At 42.9% G+C, this 17858-nt stretch overlaps 1 protein-coding gene across 1 annotated transcript in view; it reads left to right on the forward strand.

Annotated features, from left to right (window-relative positions):
- Positions 1-7367: 7367 nt before the first annotated feature.
- LOC127576893 (VPS10 domain-containing receptor SorCS1-like) overlaps positions 7368-17858 on the forward strand; it is an 856973-nt gene continuing 846482 nt past the window's right edge. Inside the window, exon 1 of the mRNA XM_052027714.1 lies at positions 7368-7715. Within this exon, the coding sequence (XP_051883674.1) occupies positions 7368-7715 (348 nt within the window). The remainder of the gene's footprint in view (positions 7716-17858) is intronic.

Genomic DNA, 17858 nt, shown 5'->3' on the forward strand with positions numbered 1-17858 from the left:
ACTAAAGGTTCTGTTTTATATTCCTTCCGGTAGGGAACTGAATGCCCCAATGACCTCCTGCATGAAGAGATTTTGCTGACTTCTCGTTTGTCCTGATGGGAATGTTAAATTTATGATGTTCAGTTCTTAATCCCTGACCAACAGATATATTTTCTTTGCATACTTCCCAAAAATCATAGGACATAGAACACTACACACAGTACAGGCCCTTCGGCCCACAATGTTGTGCTGACATTTTATCTTGCTCTAAGATCTATTTAACCCTTCCCTCCCACATAGCCCCCTATTTTTCTATCATTCATGTGTCCATCTAAGAGTATTTTAAATGTCCCTAATGTATCTGCCCCCAAAACCTCTTCAGGCGTGCGTTCCACACACCCACCACTCTCTGTGTAAAAAACTTACCCATGACATCCCCCTTATACCTTCCTCCAATCACCTTAAAATTATGTCCCCTCGTGTAAGCCCCTCCTGTAATCCTCAATAACTTTGAACTGATCTATCATATGAAAACAAAAATAAAATCTGCAGATGCTGGAAATCTGAAATAAATAAAAAGAAAACGCCAGAAACACTCAGCAGGTCAGCCCATATCTCTGGGAAGAGAAACAGAGTTAATGTTCCGGTCGAAGGTCCTTCGTCAAAGCCGTATCATCTCCCTGCTAGTCCTCATTAAAACTTTTACACCTGCTGACCCTGCTGTGAACTTCTTCCCAACATCAAGCTTATTTCTGGTACCATCTTCAACATGTGTTATCCGAAATTCTCCTGCATCTCTCTGAGCTTACACCATGCCTCAATCACCCATCGGTAACTTTTACGTTGGGTTCTGATTAAGCAACATCTTAATTTTAAAACTTCCACATTTGGCCTTCAAGTCCTTCACTTGTCCATATCTTTATTCTTCTCTGGTGTTCCAAACCTCCAGTATCTCTATATTCCTCCAATACTGACCTCTTGCGCATTCTTAATTTAAATTGTTCCATCATTGACAACCACGCCTTCAGCATGATAGGCTCCAAAGTTTGAAATTCTTTCCTTAAAACTCTCTCTCTCTACCTTCTTTAAAATGCACCATAAAACCTATCTCTTTAATTACTCTTTTGGTCACCTGCCCAAATGTCTCTTTGTAAGTCATTTATATGTCTGATTATATTGGGACATCTTGTTACGAATTTGATTTTGTTTAATATTATGAAGATTTTCCCCCACCTTTTCCCTTTAAAGACATTGCCAGAAATGTCTTGCCCCTGGCATAGGTTCTTTGCATCTAAGTCCAAAAACTTTGTAAAGAGCAGTTTCACTTCACTAACTGTGCTACCACGAACCCCAGGAACAATTGAGCTAAATGGAAGACCACCCAAAATATGAAATATGTGTACTTGGCATATCTGACCTTTTGTGTCAATGTTCCATGCAATGTACTGTCAATTACTGAAAGCTGTTTCTTGATAAAACTTGATGCAATTCAATTTCAATTGATGCTGTAAATACTATCATGCACCGAAATGTCAGTTGAGGTTTGCAATAATAGTAGCTGTTTGCAAAGAAGCTGAGCCAACCCTACAGAAACTGCTGACTCTTGAAAGGTTTCACTGCCGTAATCTAATCTTGGTGTTAAGAAAAACTTAAAAAACATTTTGACTTGTGTTTTGTGGTCGGCAATGTCATCTTAACACCTGAATAAAATGTTGGCTTTGCAATCACTTCAAGTATATGTTTAATCCAGCTAAATTCTTCTATGAGATCACAGCCACTATAATTCACCTGGTAGTATCCACCGCCCATAAATTATCCAAATGTACGTCTGACATCCAGTGACAGACGAGTAGATATTTCCTCCAATGTAATAATGGGAAGAGATAAGCCATTGTTTTTGGTCCCTAGCCACCTATTCCAGCCCTTGTCTGGGCTACTGTCTGATGCTGAACTAAAATGTCCATAGACATAGTATCTTATCTGACCTTGAGTCTCTGACCATGTACTCACATTATTAACAAAATCATTTTTCCCACCTCAGGGTTATTGCCCAGCTCCATCCCCGTCTCAATTCACCAATCAATTAATCACTGGTCCATGTCTTCTCATGTCTGGACATTTGTCTGCTCTAATGCTCCCCTTGCCACCCTCCCACCTCCACTGTCTTTATACCTGAGCTCATCCAAACCTCTGCTCCCCATTTCTGAACTCACACTGACTCTTAAGCTTTACGACCTACATAAATGCCAATTTTAAAATCATATCTCACTCATTAGAACTCTGAAATCCCCTCTTACGACCCTCTGTGATCTCTGTGCTCTGTCAATTTTGGCTCCCTATTATAAACCCTCCATCAGTGGTGTCCACAACCTCAGCTGCCTACCTCCCTCTCCTTTTCTAAGATGAAGCTTCAGCCTAACTAATGAAACCCTCAACCTAACTAAGCATTTTGTCATCTCCACTAATTTTTCCCAGTGTGACTGGATGTCAATTCCATTTGAAAAACAGTCTGTGAAATGCCTTGATATAAGGGAACTATATCAATGCAACCATTTTTGTTGTTTTCTAATGCATCTTATTACCTGGATTGGATTATCATTTTATATCCATTATTCTATCCATAAACTTCCAAATGCTGCATTGTCATAATCTTTATGTATTTACTATTTACTATTGCGTTCAGTTCTGGTCACCTCATTATAGGAAGGATGTGGAAGCTTTAGAGACGGTGCAGTGGAGATTTACCAGGATGCTGCCTGGATTGGAGAGCTTGTCTTATCAGGATAGGTTGAGCGAGCTGGGGCTTTTCTCTTTGGAGAGAAGGAGGATGAGAGGTGACTTGATAGAGGTGTACAGGATGGTAAGAGGCACAGATCGAGTGGACAGTCAGAGACGTTTTCCCAGGGCGAAAATGGCCAACATGAGGGTGCATAATTTTAAGGTGATTGGAGGAACATATAGGGGAGATGCCAGAGGTAAGCTTGTTACACACAGAGTGGTGGGTGCGTGGAAAGCACTGCCAGCAGAGGTTGTGGAGGCAGATACATTAGGGACATATAAGAGACTCTTAGATAACTGCATGAATGATTGAAAAATGGAGGGGAGGACTATGTGGGAGGGAAGGGCTAGAAGGGCAGGATAAAATGTTGGCACAACATTGTGGGCCGAAGGGTCTGTACTGTGCTGTTATGTTCTATGTTCTATTTTGTTAGCTTGCTGAATTGAAATACTCTTTTAAAGTATATTTATTAACTGATTATTACCAAGACACCCCTCTTTTTCAGGTGCTTTTGCCGAGAAATTCTTCTCTGGTCAGAAGGAGATAAGTACAGGGAGGGGACTGGAGGGTGTAGGCTGTCATGGTATTTTACTCAGGTACAGAAGTGGTGAGCAGAAATCTCAGGCATAGGGGAGGATTGATTGGTTCAATTTTAGGAAATGGACTGAGTGTAATTTGTGCTGGACAGTTTGAGATTATTTTTTGTCCAATATCTGGCATGAAACTGCTAAATAGCAACACTGCAAGACTCCTGTGGTGTTGTTCATGCATGATCTGGATTCTATTGTTATATAGTCATTCAGTATATTGAACTCCACTTCTGAAATCCATTCCTTTGAAGACCTTAGAGTGAATTACAGAGATCTAGTACAACATGTTATTATGATTATATAGTGCATTTAATGTTACTGATGGTGATAGAGGGTTAAGTGCTTTGAAACGTAATAATCCATTTACTTCTTAGCCACTCGAAACAATGAGTTGCCATCTGTTACGGATTGTAGCCATAAGATTTTCTCAGCCAATCAGTACTTTTTGCAGGAAGAATGTATTTTGAAAAAGAAACTTAAATTACCAACAGCAAAAAACAAACTGCTGGAGGACCTCAGTGGGTCAGGCAGCATTTGTGATCACAGACATTGCTTGACCCGCTGAGTTCTTCCAGAGTTTGTTTTGTGCTTCAGATTCCAGCACCTGTAGTCTCTTGTGTTTCCATGCATTCTATTTGCCTGCCCTTTGAGTAACTGGTAATTGATTTATTTCTGTCACGTGTACTTAGATACAGCTAAAAACTTTGTTTTGCATGCCATCTATACAGATCATTTCAAAACAAAGGTAAATTGAAGTAGTACAATGGGAAAAGCAATAACAGAATGCAGAATATAGTGGTACAGCTACAGAGAAAGTGCAGTGCAGGCAGACAATAAGGTGCAAGGCCATGATGAGGTAGAACAAATGAAAATGATGGGCAAAGAAATTCCAACTGGTCCATCAAACTACGGATTTTCTTTATCCTCCACTTCAGAATCAGAATCAAAATCAGAATCAGAATTAGCTTTGTTATCACTGAGATATGATGTGAAATTTGTTGTTTGGTGGCAGCAGTACAGTGCAAGACATAAAAATCTATGAATTACAAAAGTAAATAAATAGTACAAAAAAAGGAATAGTGAGGCAGTGTTCATGAATCACCTGCACTGCACTTTCTCTGTAGCTGTGATACTGTACTCTGCATTCTGTATTGTTTTACCTCATACTACCTCAATGCACTGTGTAATGAATTGATCCGTATGAACAGTATGCAAGACAAGTTTTTCACTGTACCTCGGTACAAGTGACAATAATAAACCAATACCAATTCTAATTCCAAGAAGCTGTTCCTGAATTATTGAGTTTGGGTCTTCAGGCTCCTGTACCTCCTCCCTGATGGTTAACAAGAAGAGAGCATGCTCCGGATGCTGAGGGTCCTTAGTGATGGATGCTGCCTTCTCGAGGCATCACCTTTTGAAGATGTTCTTGATGGTGGGGAGGGTTGTGCCTGTGATGGAGCTGGCTGGCATTTCTATCTCTATCCAGGGAAGAGGCAATATAAGCAGAGAAATCTCCAGTGCTGTTAATGGGAACGAACTCCCTGACCCCATCACAGACTGAAAGCACAAGACAATGCATGGACAATGTATTGTCTCAAAAATCAGGTATCTTCTGTCAAGGCCAGTCTCACTTTCTCTGAAAGATACAAAGAGCCAATGGTCACCACTCCACCCTTCAATATACTCCAGAGGTTTCTTTCCTTCTAGGAAACAAAGAACTGCTTTATATCTAATCTAATCCTACCCATGTAGATTTAAACCTAAAGGTAAGAAATTGATAGCAAACAAGTTGCCATTGAAGTAAATAAATCTTAGAAACTTTGAAGCATAGTGTACTGTTTAGTGTTGATGTTCGGTTCCAGTACATGTCTGGGAAGATTGTCACGGTATCAGAGTGAAATGTAACCAAATGGAGAATGAACATAGCTGCCATTTTAAGCAGCTCCAACACCACCATCCCTTGATACAGTGCCTCAGTTGGTACAACTCTTGCTGTTGAATCAGAAGGCTATGGGTTCAAGTACCATGAATAAAGAAATCTAAGCTGACAGTTCCATAAAATACCGTGAGAGAACTGTTGAAATGTTCAATCACAGCCCACATCTGCTTCTCACAAGAATGTAAAAGAGTCCATATTTTTTCATGAGCAGGGGTGTTCTTCCTGGTGTCTCGGTCAATATTTAACCCTTAATCAACATTTTAAAAAATACCTGGTTATTATCAGATTGCTCTTTATGGGAGCTTACTGTGCGCAAATTATCTGCCGCATTTCCTATTCCTCTGACCATATTTCATTGCATAAAAGGTGCTAACAGAAAAGCAAAAATGTATTACTATCTCATCCCACTCAACACATCCAATGTTAAAGCAATTCATTCACGTTAAGCCGGCTGCCTTTTACGGTTTAACTGCGTAAGTTTTATTCGGGGTGGGGGTGAGTGGCCTCGTTTTGAGATACATCAGGTACGAGTAGTTAAGTTGGGAGGTTTTTTTTTATTTACAACAATGCAAGTCAGTGGGTGCCAACACTGACTGAACGTGAGAGCGGGAGCACACCCGGGCTGATCGACATTGCAGAGCTGTGAGTGTCGTGTTAAGCGCTGCCATCGATTTCCCGAAGGGAGAGAGAGAGAGAGGCAGGGAGAATAACAGAGAGGGAGGGAGGGAGGGGGTGGGGGTGAGGGACGGAGTAAGCACCTGCACCAATGATCCACTAGATGGTATGAGATGAATGGAGTGTCGGCGGGGGAGGAAAGTTTGTTACTGCTGAGTGCATCAGTCGTGACTCAACTGCAGGCTGCCTGCAGTCAATGTCCGTCTCACAGGGGGAATCATTGTCCAACCACCTCGCATCCGCACCATAACCACAACTTGTTGCAGGACCCAGTGACTACCCGCCCCCCACATTCTATCCTCAATAACGTTAATTTAAGTTTATGTTTGTCGTGTTTATAGTGTACTGTGTTGCTGCAAAAAGGCTGATTTCCATGGCATTTATACCCTGGGTATGTGTGGCCATGACAATAAACTTGAACATTTAATTATTAAGTTGTGGAGCTCGGCGTTGTCACACTCCTGTTTGGTTAGTGTGTATGTGTGGGGTGTGGGGGTGTGGGGGTGTGGGGGGGGGGAGGCAGAGGAAGGGGTCAGTGATTTGCCGGTGTGGGCGTCTATCCTTGGTAAACACGCGTTGCCCAGTGTCTGGTCAATGTGGACCCCGGCGGCGCGATCGCCCTTCCTTATGACAAGCGGCACGAGTCGTCCTGCGCTTCAGCGTGCACCGCTTACCGAAAACCTGCGGCAGGTTTGGAAAAAAACCCCAAGGGAACGCGCGTAAAGAGGGGGGTGGAGGGGTAAGGAGAGCCCGGCGGGTGATACCCGGGAGCAAGGCGGTAGGAGCCCCCGGGAGATGCGGCCGTCTCTGCCTCCCTGTTCCCCCAAAAAATATAACACGAGGCAGAGCCCAGAGCGATGAGGTTGCGAAGACTCCCACGCCCCAGCAGACCGTCCAACCTACCCTGACGCGCCCAGTGATTATTAATAAGAGGGCGGTTATCCTTAACACGGTGAACGAGTTAATGAGGAGGACGGTGCTCTTACCAGGCTGATCGTTAGCGAAAGCAGAGTGGGTCTGAGCTGCCGAGGACATCGCACACTCCCACATCGCCGGAGTGTGTGTGTGTTTTTTTTTGCAACCGTGTGACCAGGATGCCCACAACACGACATCGAAGCGTTGATAAATGATTGCAGCTCGTTGCACACAACACAGTAGTGGATCTAACCATCATCCTTGAATCAGTTTATCAACAACCTCCTTCCTTTACCTTTTTATTGGCGCACTTTTGATTAAAGCACTGAATGCGAACAGTTTTATCAGTTGGAAGCACTTTTTTGTAAGAAGAAAATATTGAACAAAAAAATAAGCACCCCTCTCTTCCCACTGGAGTCACACAACTTCCAAGAAGTTGGATCGGGTGTCACGGAGAGGTTGAAGTTTTGTGGCCGGGGGGTTCTGAAGGATGGTGCCGCAGGTTGTGTGGAAGCCGGTGTGGATGTGTTGGACACTGCTCGCCTCTCTCGCCTCTGCGGACTTGAATTGCGCCCCTTCTCCGGCGAGGCAGCGGGGATCGGTGTATGTGCGCCTCGGGGCGGAGGGTTCGACGGGGCGATGGCGTCGCGGGCTTTTGGACGAGTTCCCCGGGATGGGCGCAGGCGGTCCGGGTCACGGCGGCAGCTCCCGCCCGGAGGCGGTGAAACTGACCAACCCTCGGCCGGAGGAGATGGAACTGACCAGTACCACCTTCGCATTGGCCGGTGATTCCGCGCACAATCAAGCCATGGTTCATTGGTCTGGACAGAACAGTAGCGTAAGGATTTTATATTAAAACACGCGTTGCAAACTATTAGTTTGTATTTATCGTAATAGAGACGTTGCGATTGACATAACCGTTTAACCACTTTGGCTATTCTATCCAAGTTTTGTATGGGATCGCTCTAGTTTCGAATCTCATTTTAGTTGTTGGATGGCCCGTCTAAAGCCCAGAAAGGTGCAGATTACATTTAAGTAGTGGGTTGAGAGTGTGAAAGATCGGGGTGGCCATAAAGTGATTTGAATGAGGTGGGTGTTTTAAAGCAGGTTTATAACGTGGCCGTCGGTTCCTTAACCAACCCTCCGAGAACAATTGTTTGAGACCCGATACAGTTCCAATCATTCATCGTCTCGGAGACCCCATGGCAATAAACTGGGTGAAGCAATGGTTTGAGTGAGTGACCATTATTCGAACCAATACCAGTTTTAAACTCCAGGTATGATATATGCAGGCAAAATGGATAAGGGTACGTAAAACGGGGATCGTTCATTGGCTCCAGAGTCCTTTCTTCAATTGAAGTGGGCATTATTTTGGGGGGTTGGGGGGGAACATCTACTCTTCAATGTGTTTGGAAACACGTGTTCAGAGAACACGACCATTGTGATTAGGTGTCAATGACCCTGATCCAAGTGACAAGCAAGCGTAGATTTTGCTCTCTGTGTAAAAGAAATTGGATAAAGTGAAGCCGGCGAAGTCATTCCTTTTTTCATATTGGAGTGGTTACGGGTCCCACGGAGATCTTGTGTGTCTCTGAATTTACGAGGGACTATTTCAGTCCCTCCCGAAATTAATCCCCTTTTAAAAGAAGTTGGGTTTAACGACTCTACATAAGTGACTATACATTTCAGCAGCACGTTTTCCCCCGAAGTTACATGGGTTTAAATTGTTCCTAATTAAAACCTGCTTCGGAAACATTAATCGGACTAAAGCCCGTTATTTTCTGTGGGTGATTTTTCTGTTGCAATTTGACTCTTAACGTAACGACATGGCTGAGTTACGCTGTGAACCCCATGTTGAGTCGCAACCTTTTTGGGGGGGGGGGGTAGGTTCAGTTTGGAATTTTCTAGAGGTGCTTTTCACCCCCCCCCCCCCCGTAACCCCACAAACCGACTCTTTAAATTGAAGGTTCAGAACCTAACGAGCGCTTGGAAAGCCGGACTCGCTTGTATCCCAACGCTTGGTGGAATATCCTTCCGGATGGATTCTGCCTCTCAAGGGCGAGGGGCATTCCTCGGGATACAGAGCGGTGATGGAAATACCCCGCCTGACCCACCCCCTTAGTCTACCAAAATGTCCCTAATGATTGGAAACGAGGAGCGAGCCCGAAAAGGCAGTGAAGAGAAGTCTGTTTGTGCCCGGTTAATGTACCTCCGCTTGGCCGATTGCAACGCGCACTTGCCGCTGCCCCCACCTCTGGCTATTCACAGTGTACCAACCACAAAAATAAATATTGGCAGTGAGACCAGAAACTCACACTGCATCTATCTCCCCCCACCCCTGACAAAGGTAGTGAAAACTCTTGAAATATCCGACTTCAAGTAATAATCTGAAACTCTCCGTATGCGGCTCCCATTGTATCTCCGCTCACGCAGTCCTAGGGCAAAGCCGCTTTAAGGTTCCTGCAACAGACTCCGATGTCAAACAAACCGTGCGTCACCAGTGTTATCAATAACCGGGCATCCGTCCATAACCAATGCCTGGGCAATGTCTACTCTCTGGGCGACTCTCGCAAGTAGGGCAAAGCCACCACTGCCTTTGCTTAACGTCATTTTAAACCAGGGGAAGGACACAGAGTTGAGTGGAGCTGTTGAGGCCAGCGCCCATAGAACCGGTCGCTGTGACTTGCGGGTGCAGGGCGAGAACAGTTTGGAGTTGGCAATGTCGGGGCAGTCTTGTTTCAACGTTGGCACGGAGCTAGCAGGAGACGCGAGAGATTGCAGATGCTGGAGTCTAGAGGCAAAGACAAAACAAATAGCTGGAGGAACTCAGCGAGTCGACCAGCGTCTGTGGAGGCGACGTTTCGGGTCGTGACCCAGCATCAGGACTGAACAACATATTTACTTTGCTATATCCCTGATATTTTTTTAAAAAAAGATCTCTTTGACTGTAACTATATGTCGACCATACTTTCCCTCAACTATTGGTTGGCAGAAATATCAAGACATTATTTCCAAGTGGAGTCTATTTCCCTCGCGTCCCATTTTACATCAACAATAAGTCCGCACCATGAGCCAACATAAAAAAAATTCCCCCTTTTAATGCGTGTGCTTCTCTTCATCTAAATTTCATTTTAAATCGCCCGGGTGGGAATTAACATTGGAGGTTTAGTGAATCCTCTAATATTCTTTGCGTTCACTGAGCGTAAATTAAGAGTCCGGGTTTCGTCGTTGGAGATGGATTCCCACTTAGAGAACTTGTGTCGGAACCACTTCATCATCTGGCTGTAGAGAGCCTCCGCTTCACTTGGTTTTGATGCGGTCATATCAATATTTCAGTTACATTTTTTTGTAAAGAAAATCTTTAATGGATGGATTTATCACCCGCTCTACTGCGGAAAAAAAACAAGCTGTTTTTTACGCACCGGGTCGGGCATTTCTGCTTAATTGCTTTTGGGACTATGTCACTTTTTGGCATTAAAGTGTAACGGATTTAATTGAAAGTATTAACCGCTTGGGTTAGAGGTGTCGAAATACTGAGTGCGCAGAATAGGAATTGAGTCACGGGATGTAGGTTTAGCCAAACGCTCTCAATACACCCCCTGTAACCTGCCGATTGGGCAGTGGATCTAAAATTCTCAGTATCACATCCAGCTGTGGTCTTTCTTCTCAATCGCAGTACCTTCCCACGGCCCTTCAACCCTATTAAATTTGATCATCCCCGATTTTAATCGCCCCAGGACTGGTGACAGCGCAGTCATCTGCCTAGACCATAAACCGTAGAATTTCTTTCTCAACCACCGACCCTTATCTCTCTCCCTCTCCTCCTCAAAGAGACTTAAAATTCACTCCTTTCAGCACACTTTGTTACCTACCCGTGATGTTGGCCCAGTTTTTATTCGATAACAAGAGTTTGGACAACACGCTATGTTTCAAAGCACTATACACGGTAAATGGAAGTTGTAGTCAAAGCACATTGTAGTTCTGACGGATGTAGCTCTTGATCGCCTGAAGGAGAGTGTCCTTTGGGGTGTTATCTTCAATAACTCACTGGAAATATTGGTTTGGAAGAAGTCTTGGGCAAGTTATGGCTGTCACTAACTTAACACATTCATTGCAACATTCCTTAATTTCCATAGACATATCTGCCAGTTCCTTGGCTAAGACACCCTTAATTATCATAGCCCTGTCATCTATTAAAATCAATGGGAGTATGTCTGCCAACACTGCTTGAATAAGATCTCACAGTGTGATCTACTGCCCTCCAAACTATTCTGTCTGGTTAATAACCCTTCTCCTTCCTCCCCTCCCCCACACCCATTTAATCCCTGATATATTCATCACCTAACTAAATAAAATGAGTAAGTCACAATTACTTTTCTGCAACTATGACTTATTACTTATTTCTCCCAAGCTGACTGTCCAAGAGATTAATCTTCCATTTCTTAGGGACTGCATAGCAATCTTGGAAGGTTGGCAACTCTGGTAGCAAAGCAGGGTAGAGGCATTGAGATCACATTGTTTCAGAATGGTGCAGGTGTGCTGAGTATTTGGGAACTGTATAAGGAATGTGTTATAGGAGTGTGGCCACTGGGTGTCCAGAGTAGCTTCGTGGAATCCTGCAGAAATGTAAACCCTCTAGTCTTAATCACTATGTTTTGCTTGAAGGGAGATGGTTGTGCTTATTGGAGGTCATTCGGCCCAGCTCCTGGGCAAGGAGATCCTCAGTGTAGCATGCTAGGCCCAACCATCTTCAGTTGATTCATCAATGACCTTCTTGAAGTCTGCAGGCTGCACAGTCAGCAATGAACAATGTTCAATTCCACTCACAGATCCTAAGGAAACGATGCAGCTCACCTTTGCAAGACCTAGATGACTTCCATCATCCTAAACAATCACTTCCTCCACCTCAGTGCTGTCTGCAAAATGCACTGTTGCTACTCTGAGGCCGCACTGATGGCATTGTGACCTTCACCCCTAAACAAGGACAAGGGCAGCAGCACATGAGAACACCACCTTAAGGTCTCCCTACAAGTTGCACATCGTTCTGACTTCTTCATCATTGCTGGGTCTAAACCCTAGAATTCCCCACCCGACTGTATTGTGGGAGCACTTTCGCCAAACGAAACTGTAATGATTCCAAAGGCAAGACAGTGCTGGAGTGTGGCGACTCACTACCGATCTACTCATTACCCTTATTATAATCTTTCTACACTTTTAAACTTAAATTATGTGTCACTTACTATAACTAATAATGTTCTTTTAAATCTTCTTCACCTTATTGCACTGCACTTTCTCTGTAGCTGTGACACTTTACTCTGTACTGTTATTGTTTTTACCTGTACCACCTCAATGCACTCTGTACTAACTCAATGTAACTGCACTGTGTAATGAATTGACCTGTACAATCGGTATGCAAGACAAGTTTTTCACTACAAGTGACAGTAATAAACCAATCCCATTACCAGAGGTGGCCCACCACCATCTTTTTATGGGAAATCAGGGATAGTAAACAAATAGAGCAACACCCATATTCCAAAAAAAACAAAGAAATAAAAAAATGTTAATGCCATTTGTATTTGGTTTACCATCCTGCTGTAGGCTATGTGCTTTGACCAGGGCAACGATATTTAGGGAAATCTTTGAATGATTATGAAATTGCTGCTTGGGGCAGGTGAGATGTTTCCTGCATCGATTTTGAGATTGGTTTCTGATGTCGGTCATGATAATTGCACAACACTGAGCCATAATATCATGATGCACATCTGAGAGTTTTGGAGGAATGGTTTACCTTTCCAAATGTCTTTGTTTTATGTCAACATTTATTCCTATTTCTTGAGACTTTTTTTTAGAAATTTGCGCATTGAGATTTGGCTGAAATGCATCAAAATCCATAAGCAAAGAGAGTTCTTAACCATACATTGGTAGCATTGCTCACGGTCTAAAGCTAAAATGGTCTATTCCACTTACTTTTGCAGCAAATTATGATCTAAGGTCACCAATAGTAGAAAATGAGTACAGGCAGCTTGACTTAATGGTTTTTGTCACTAGTATCATCACTGCTGTGAATTCCAGGCCAATATTCAATCAAGTAGAAAAGGCTGAATTCTACATCTTGCCAATTCTTCCCAATTGGTGTTCAGACAATGAAAAAAAAATCTGCAGATGCTGGAAATCTGAAACAAAAACAGAAAATGCCAGAAATACTCAGAAGGCTTGGCAGCATCTATGGAAAGAGAAACAAATGATTGATGTTTATCAGAACCTATCTGGGCTTCACCTGTTTGTGCTCCTTTCTGTCGCAGCTTCTTCTGCCCTCACCAGTTCCTTTCAAGCTTCACGGGCAACAATAATTCTTCTTGAGGCAACGGCACAGATATAGTTGCAGTTTCATGCTTGCTCATTCACTGGCGTGTTGTGCATTAGAGGTTGTGGGTGCCCTTGACTAACTTGGAGATTACTCACCCACTTTCTAATGGTGTCTTGTCCAACTGCTCTCCTATGGGTATTCCCTTGTTTGAAGTTATTAATTGCATTACCATTAACTGGTATTCATAAGTCACCACTGGAAGATTGCATTGTTTACAGTTTTTTGTAGGAGACCTTTTAACATCTGGCCTGCTTCTTCCTTAATAGCTGAATGCAGGGTAACATGCATGCTAATATGAGCACAACAAACTGCAAAATTATCAATGGATATGCAGCAAAGGCAAATCGCTGATTAGGTGCAGATTTCATTGACCAGTCGATCAGGTTCAAGGGCTAAATGGCCTTCACCAGTTTCCTGTGATCCTCAACAAGCATAAATCATCACTCTTCCATTCTGAATGTCATGTTGGACAATAGCTATGGTCCCTTTGTTACCAACATTCTTGAAGTGCTAGGATGTATTGTATTTGGTGCATGGTTTTGAGTATTGGTATAAAGCCATCTTATTCTACCCCCTGTTCAGGACTGAGTGAGGATGGGGAAGAATTGATGATTTAATTGTTGTAAAACTGTAATGGGAAGAGAAAGAGCTTCAGAACAATATTCTTGATTGTGGAGGAATTCGGTGCAAAATCTGTGTAAATTTAAGCACAATAATTATCATAAAAGTTTGAGGAAACTGCAGATGCAGTTAGGTTAAATGTACCAGCACTTCGTAATAACATGAAGTTACACATGGCATTTTTTCACTAAAAAGGCTCCTGATCATTTTTTCTGCATGCAAAGAAACGTTCTCCATTTCTTCTCATGCAGAAACAAATGTGTGCATTAATCTTAATGTGAGACTACAGTTAATGCATTCACACAGAAGTGGACTGCAGTAGTGTTTGCTTACTGCCCATAGGTGAGACTGGTGTGTATTTAAGTCCCCCCGTATCTTGTAGGATTTCTGTACTGGTTCAGAATCAGGCTTTATATTTCAGGTATCCATGAAGAAAGGTTCTGTTTGCTTCATTAACCTGCAGTAAAGCTACTGCTGTGAGCTCCATAAAAATCAGATGATCACATGAAGTAAAATTTGATACTTAGTAAAAGGTGCCTGTACTCATCCGATTCAGTGATAAATGAGATTTGGTTTTGTCTAGAGTTGAGCACAAAGAAGGTGGGTTTAGCTATAATTCCAATCTCTGGTGTGTTAAAACTCCATAATAAATGCCTATCTCATCCATTTAATGCTAAGACATGTCGTACATTTTGATTGTAAGTAATGATGTTATGTCATTGAAACAACAGTTGAAACATCAGCAGAGGAATTTGTCAGGAGACAAGTGTAGATAAATGCAATTCACTTAATTGCTATATTGTCGATTGTAGTCAAGCATGAACATCCTTTTGCTATGCTCTCTGCTGATACAAACTGCTCACTACAGGGAATGAGAAGCACTTTGTCAAAGATGGGCAGTTAATACAGTTGAAGTGCCCATGATTACTTTGGATAAAAGGTCGCCATTTTATTTTCCTTGGGGAAGGACATATTTTATTTACTTGTCCTGTAACAAAATCATATTCTATTTCCCTTGCATGTTAATTGCTCATTTGCTCCAACCACATAGGAACAATCTCTGTTTAAAATGGAATGCACTTTGTCTCTCTTGATTGACTCTTGGATCTTGTATTACATCAGATTATGCATCCTTGTTCCAAATATCTAACTTTACAGAGAGATGTATAGAGGGATCTTGGGGTCCAAATCCATTGCTCCCTGAAAGTGGCTGCATAAGTTGATAGTGTGGTAAAGAAGGCGTATGACATGTCTGCCTTTATTAATCGAGGCGTTAAGTTCAAGAGTCAGGAAGTCACGTTGCAGCTTTATAAAACTCTGGTTAGGCCGCACCTGGAGCATTGCATTCAATTCTGGTCACCCCATTATAGGAAGGATGTGGAGGCTTTGGAGAGGGTGCAGAAGAGGTTTACCAGGACGCTGTCTGGATTAGAGGGCATGTGCTATAAGGAGAGGTTAGACAAACTTGGGTTGTTTTCTCTGGAGTGGTGGAGGCTGAGGGGAGACCTGATAGAAGTTTATAAAATTATGAGAGGCATAGATAGAGTAGACAGCCAGTATCTTTTTCCTCAGGGTCGAAATGTCTAATACTAGGGGGCATGCATTTAAAGTGAGGGGGAAAAGTTCAAGGGAGATGTGCAGGGCAAGATTTTCACACACAGAGTGGTGGGTGCCTGGAATGCACTGCCAGGGGTGGTGGTGAGGCAAATACGATAGAGGCATTTAAGAGGCTTTTTGATAAGCACATGGATGTGCAGGGAATGGAGGGATATGGATCATGTGCAGGCAGAAGGGATTAGGTGCCAATAGCTCAATTAGTTCGGCACAACATCATGGGCCAAAAGTCCTGTTTCTGTGCTGTACTGTTCTATGTTCTATGTTCTATGTTTAAGGCTAATTATCTGTCATCCCTATTTATCATGTTTTACATTCTTGTCATCATTTATGTGCTCAATTTTTAGAACAGATTTTCTAATTCGTTTGGAATAGGCAAATGCACTACTTGGTGCTGTGTGAGCCAAGCAGTTCTTGATTGGATGTTAGTTAAAAATAGAATTGTACTTGCTTGTGATTCCTCCTGCAGTAAAATAGCCAGACCCTCAGCTGCCTGAGCCCAAAGAGCAATGATGTCTATTTAATTATAACATGGTGGCTAGCCATGTTGTTTGCATGCCTGATCCCAGAGTCAGGTAGTCTGTTCCTGGGGCACAGAGGAAAAGATCAAGGATTGTTCAAAGCCTTCTCGGAGAAACATCCCAACTGGGAATGCCCGGCCAGTGATAGCTCAAAGTGGAAGAGCATTTGCAATGGTATTGAGAACCTTGAGTCCATTCATTGGGAGCACATGGAAGCCCAGTGTATTTGGTTAAAGGAGTTTTCCACCTCACGAACCATCCAGCTACCCACCCATCTGTGGAAGAGTCTGCAGTTCCCGCATCGACCACCTCAGAAGAAGAGTGGAAGCAAGTCATTCTCCATCCTACTGCTCTGCCTTCGAAAATGAAAATGTGAAATGGCACTTGTGGATCTATGCAATGGATACGAGACTTCACTAGGAAAAAAAAGTTGCATGGATTAGCACTGTCCTTAATTTTCTTAAGGGGTTCTCTATCATTTAACACAAAGAGTTAGCAGTCAGAAAAGGTAACATTTAATTCATAAAATCATTTAAATTATGTTATTTTTAAACAAAATCTTCTTATGTTCCTTCCATTTTAGGGAAAAACATCTGCCTTCTTCATCTGGTGTGATCAATGTTGTACTTAAAGGTACAACTAGGCACAACTGGCAAGAACTTACATCAATTGAACACTTTTCATGGCTTCCAAATGTCTAAAGGTTTTGCGGGAAATCAGATGCCTCTCTTGGGCTGTCGTGTTTCCTCACAGTTGAAGTGTCAGCATATGTCCGCAATAACAAGATTCCACAAACAGCAATCATCAGATAATCTATTTTAGTTGAATAGTGAACATTGGCTAGGGCTGTTGCACAGCTCTCCTTTGCTTTGGTTTGATGCCCTACCCTTGGCCTTCCTCAGAGGGCATATAGGAATTTGGGTTAACAGTCCATCCATAAGATCACCTCTTTGACATGGACTGCCCTGAAGTGCCCATTGTTCATGGGGGTTGAGCCCACGATTATCCCCTCTGAGGTGAGAGACCTGTCACTGTACCAAGGCTGATGGTTAAAGTTAATGCCTTCTCCCATTGCCTCACCTTGAAAGGAAAAGCATTGCGATGGTAGTACAAGTGAGAAGAAGCAACACAGTTACCCACTCAACTGAAGGATGATCATCAAAATTACCACAACATGGAATGACCTCACTTTTTTAGTGCACCTGGTGATTTTAAAGTTAGCCATAATTTGGTCAATGCTGATTACTGTTGGTGCAGGATCTGTTGAAATGGGTGGGAGATAACATTTTAAAGTGAAGTGTAATTGGAATAGTGAAAGAGAAGAGCACGTGGCTATTGAAATTTTCAGTGCAGGTTTTTTAAATATATCCATCACCATCAATACATTGCTTCTAAATCATTGTTCCATGTGTTCACAGAGTTTCAACCCCAAACGTTAACAATTCCTTTCCCCTCACAGATGCTGCCTGACCCGTTGAGTTCCTCCAGCAGACTGTTTGTTGCTCCAGATTCCAACGTCTGCAGTCTCCTGTGTCTCCATGTATTCCAATTGCCCACCCTTTGAGTTTTAATTCTGGTAGTGTTGCCCACGAACGTTGCAGACTTGAGTTAGAAGAGATGGTGTAATGTAATCTTTCCCCTTTCTTTTTCGCCATCTTTTCCAGTTTTCCTTGAGGAGACAGCACTGGTGTTGTTCACATGAAAAAAGCAAAATTTCCTTCTTAAAGAATGAAAGAACAAATTGCTGGAGGAACTCAACGGGTCAAGCAGCATCTGGGGAGGCAGAGGGATGGTCAACATCTTAGGCTGAGACCCTGTATCAGGACTGTTGAGTTCCTCCAGCAGATTGTTTGTTGCT

Source organism: Pristis pectinata, chromosome 12, assembly GCF_009764475.1.
Source record: "Pristis pectinata isolate sPriPec2 chromosome 12, sPriPec2.1.pri, whole genome shotgun sequence".
In the NCBI taxonomy this organism is placed as follows: Eukaryota; Metazoa; Chordata; class Chondrichthyes; order Rhinopristiformes; family Pristidae; genus Pristis; species Pristis pectinata.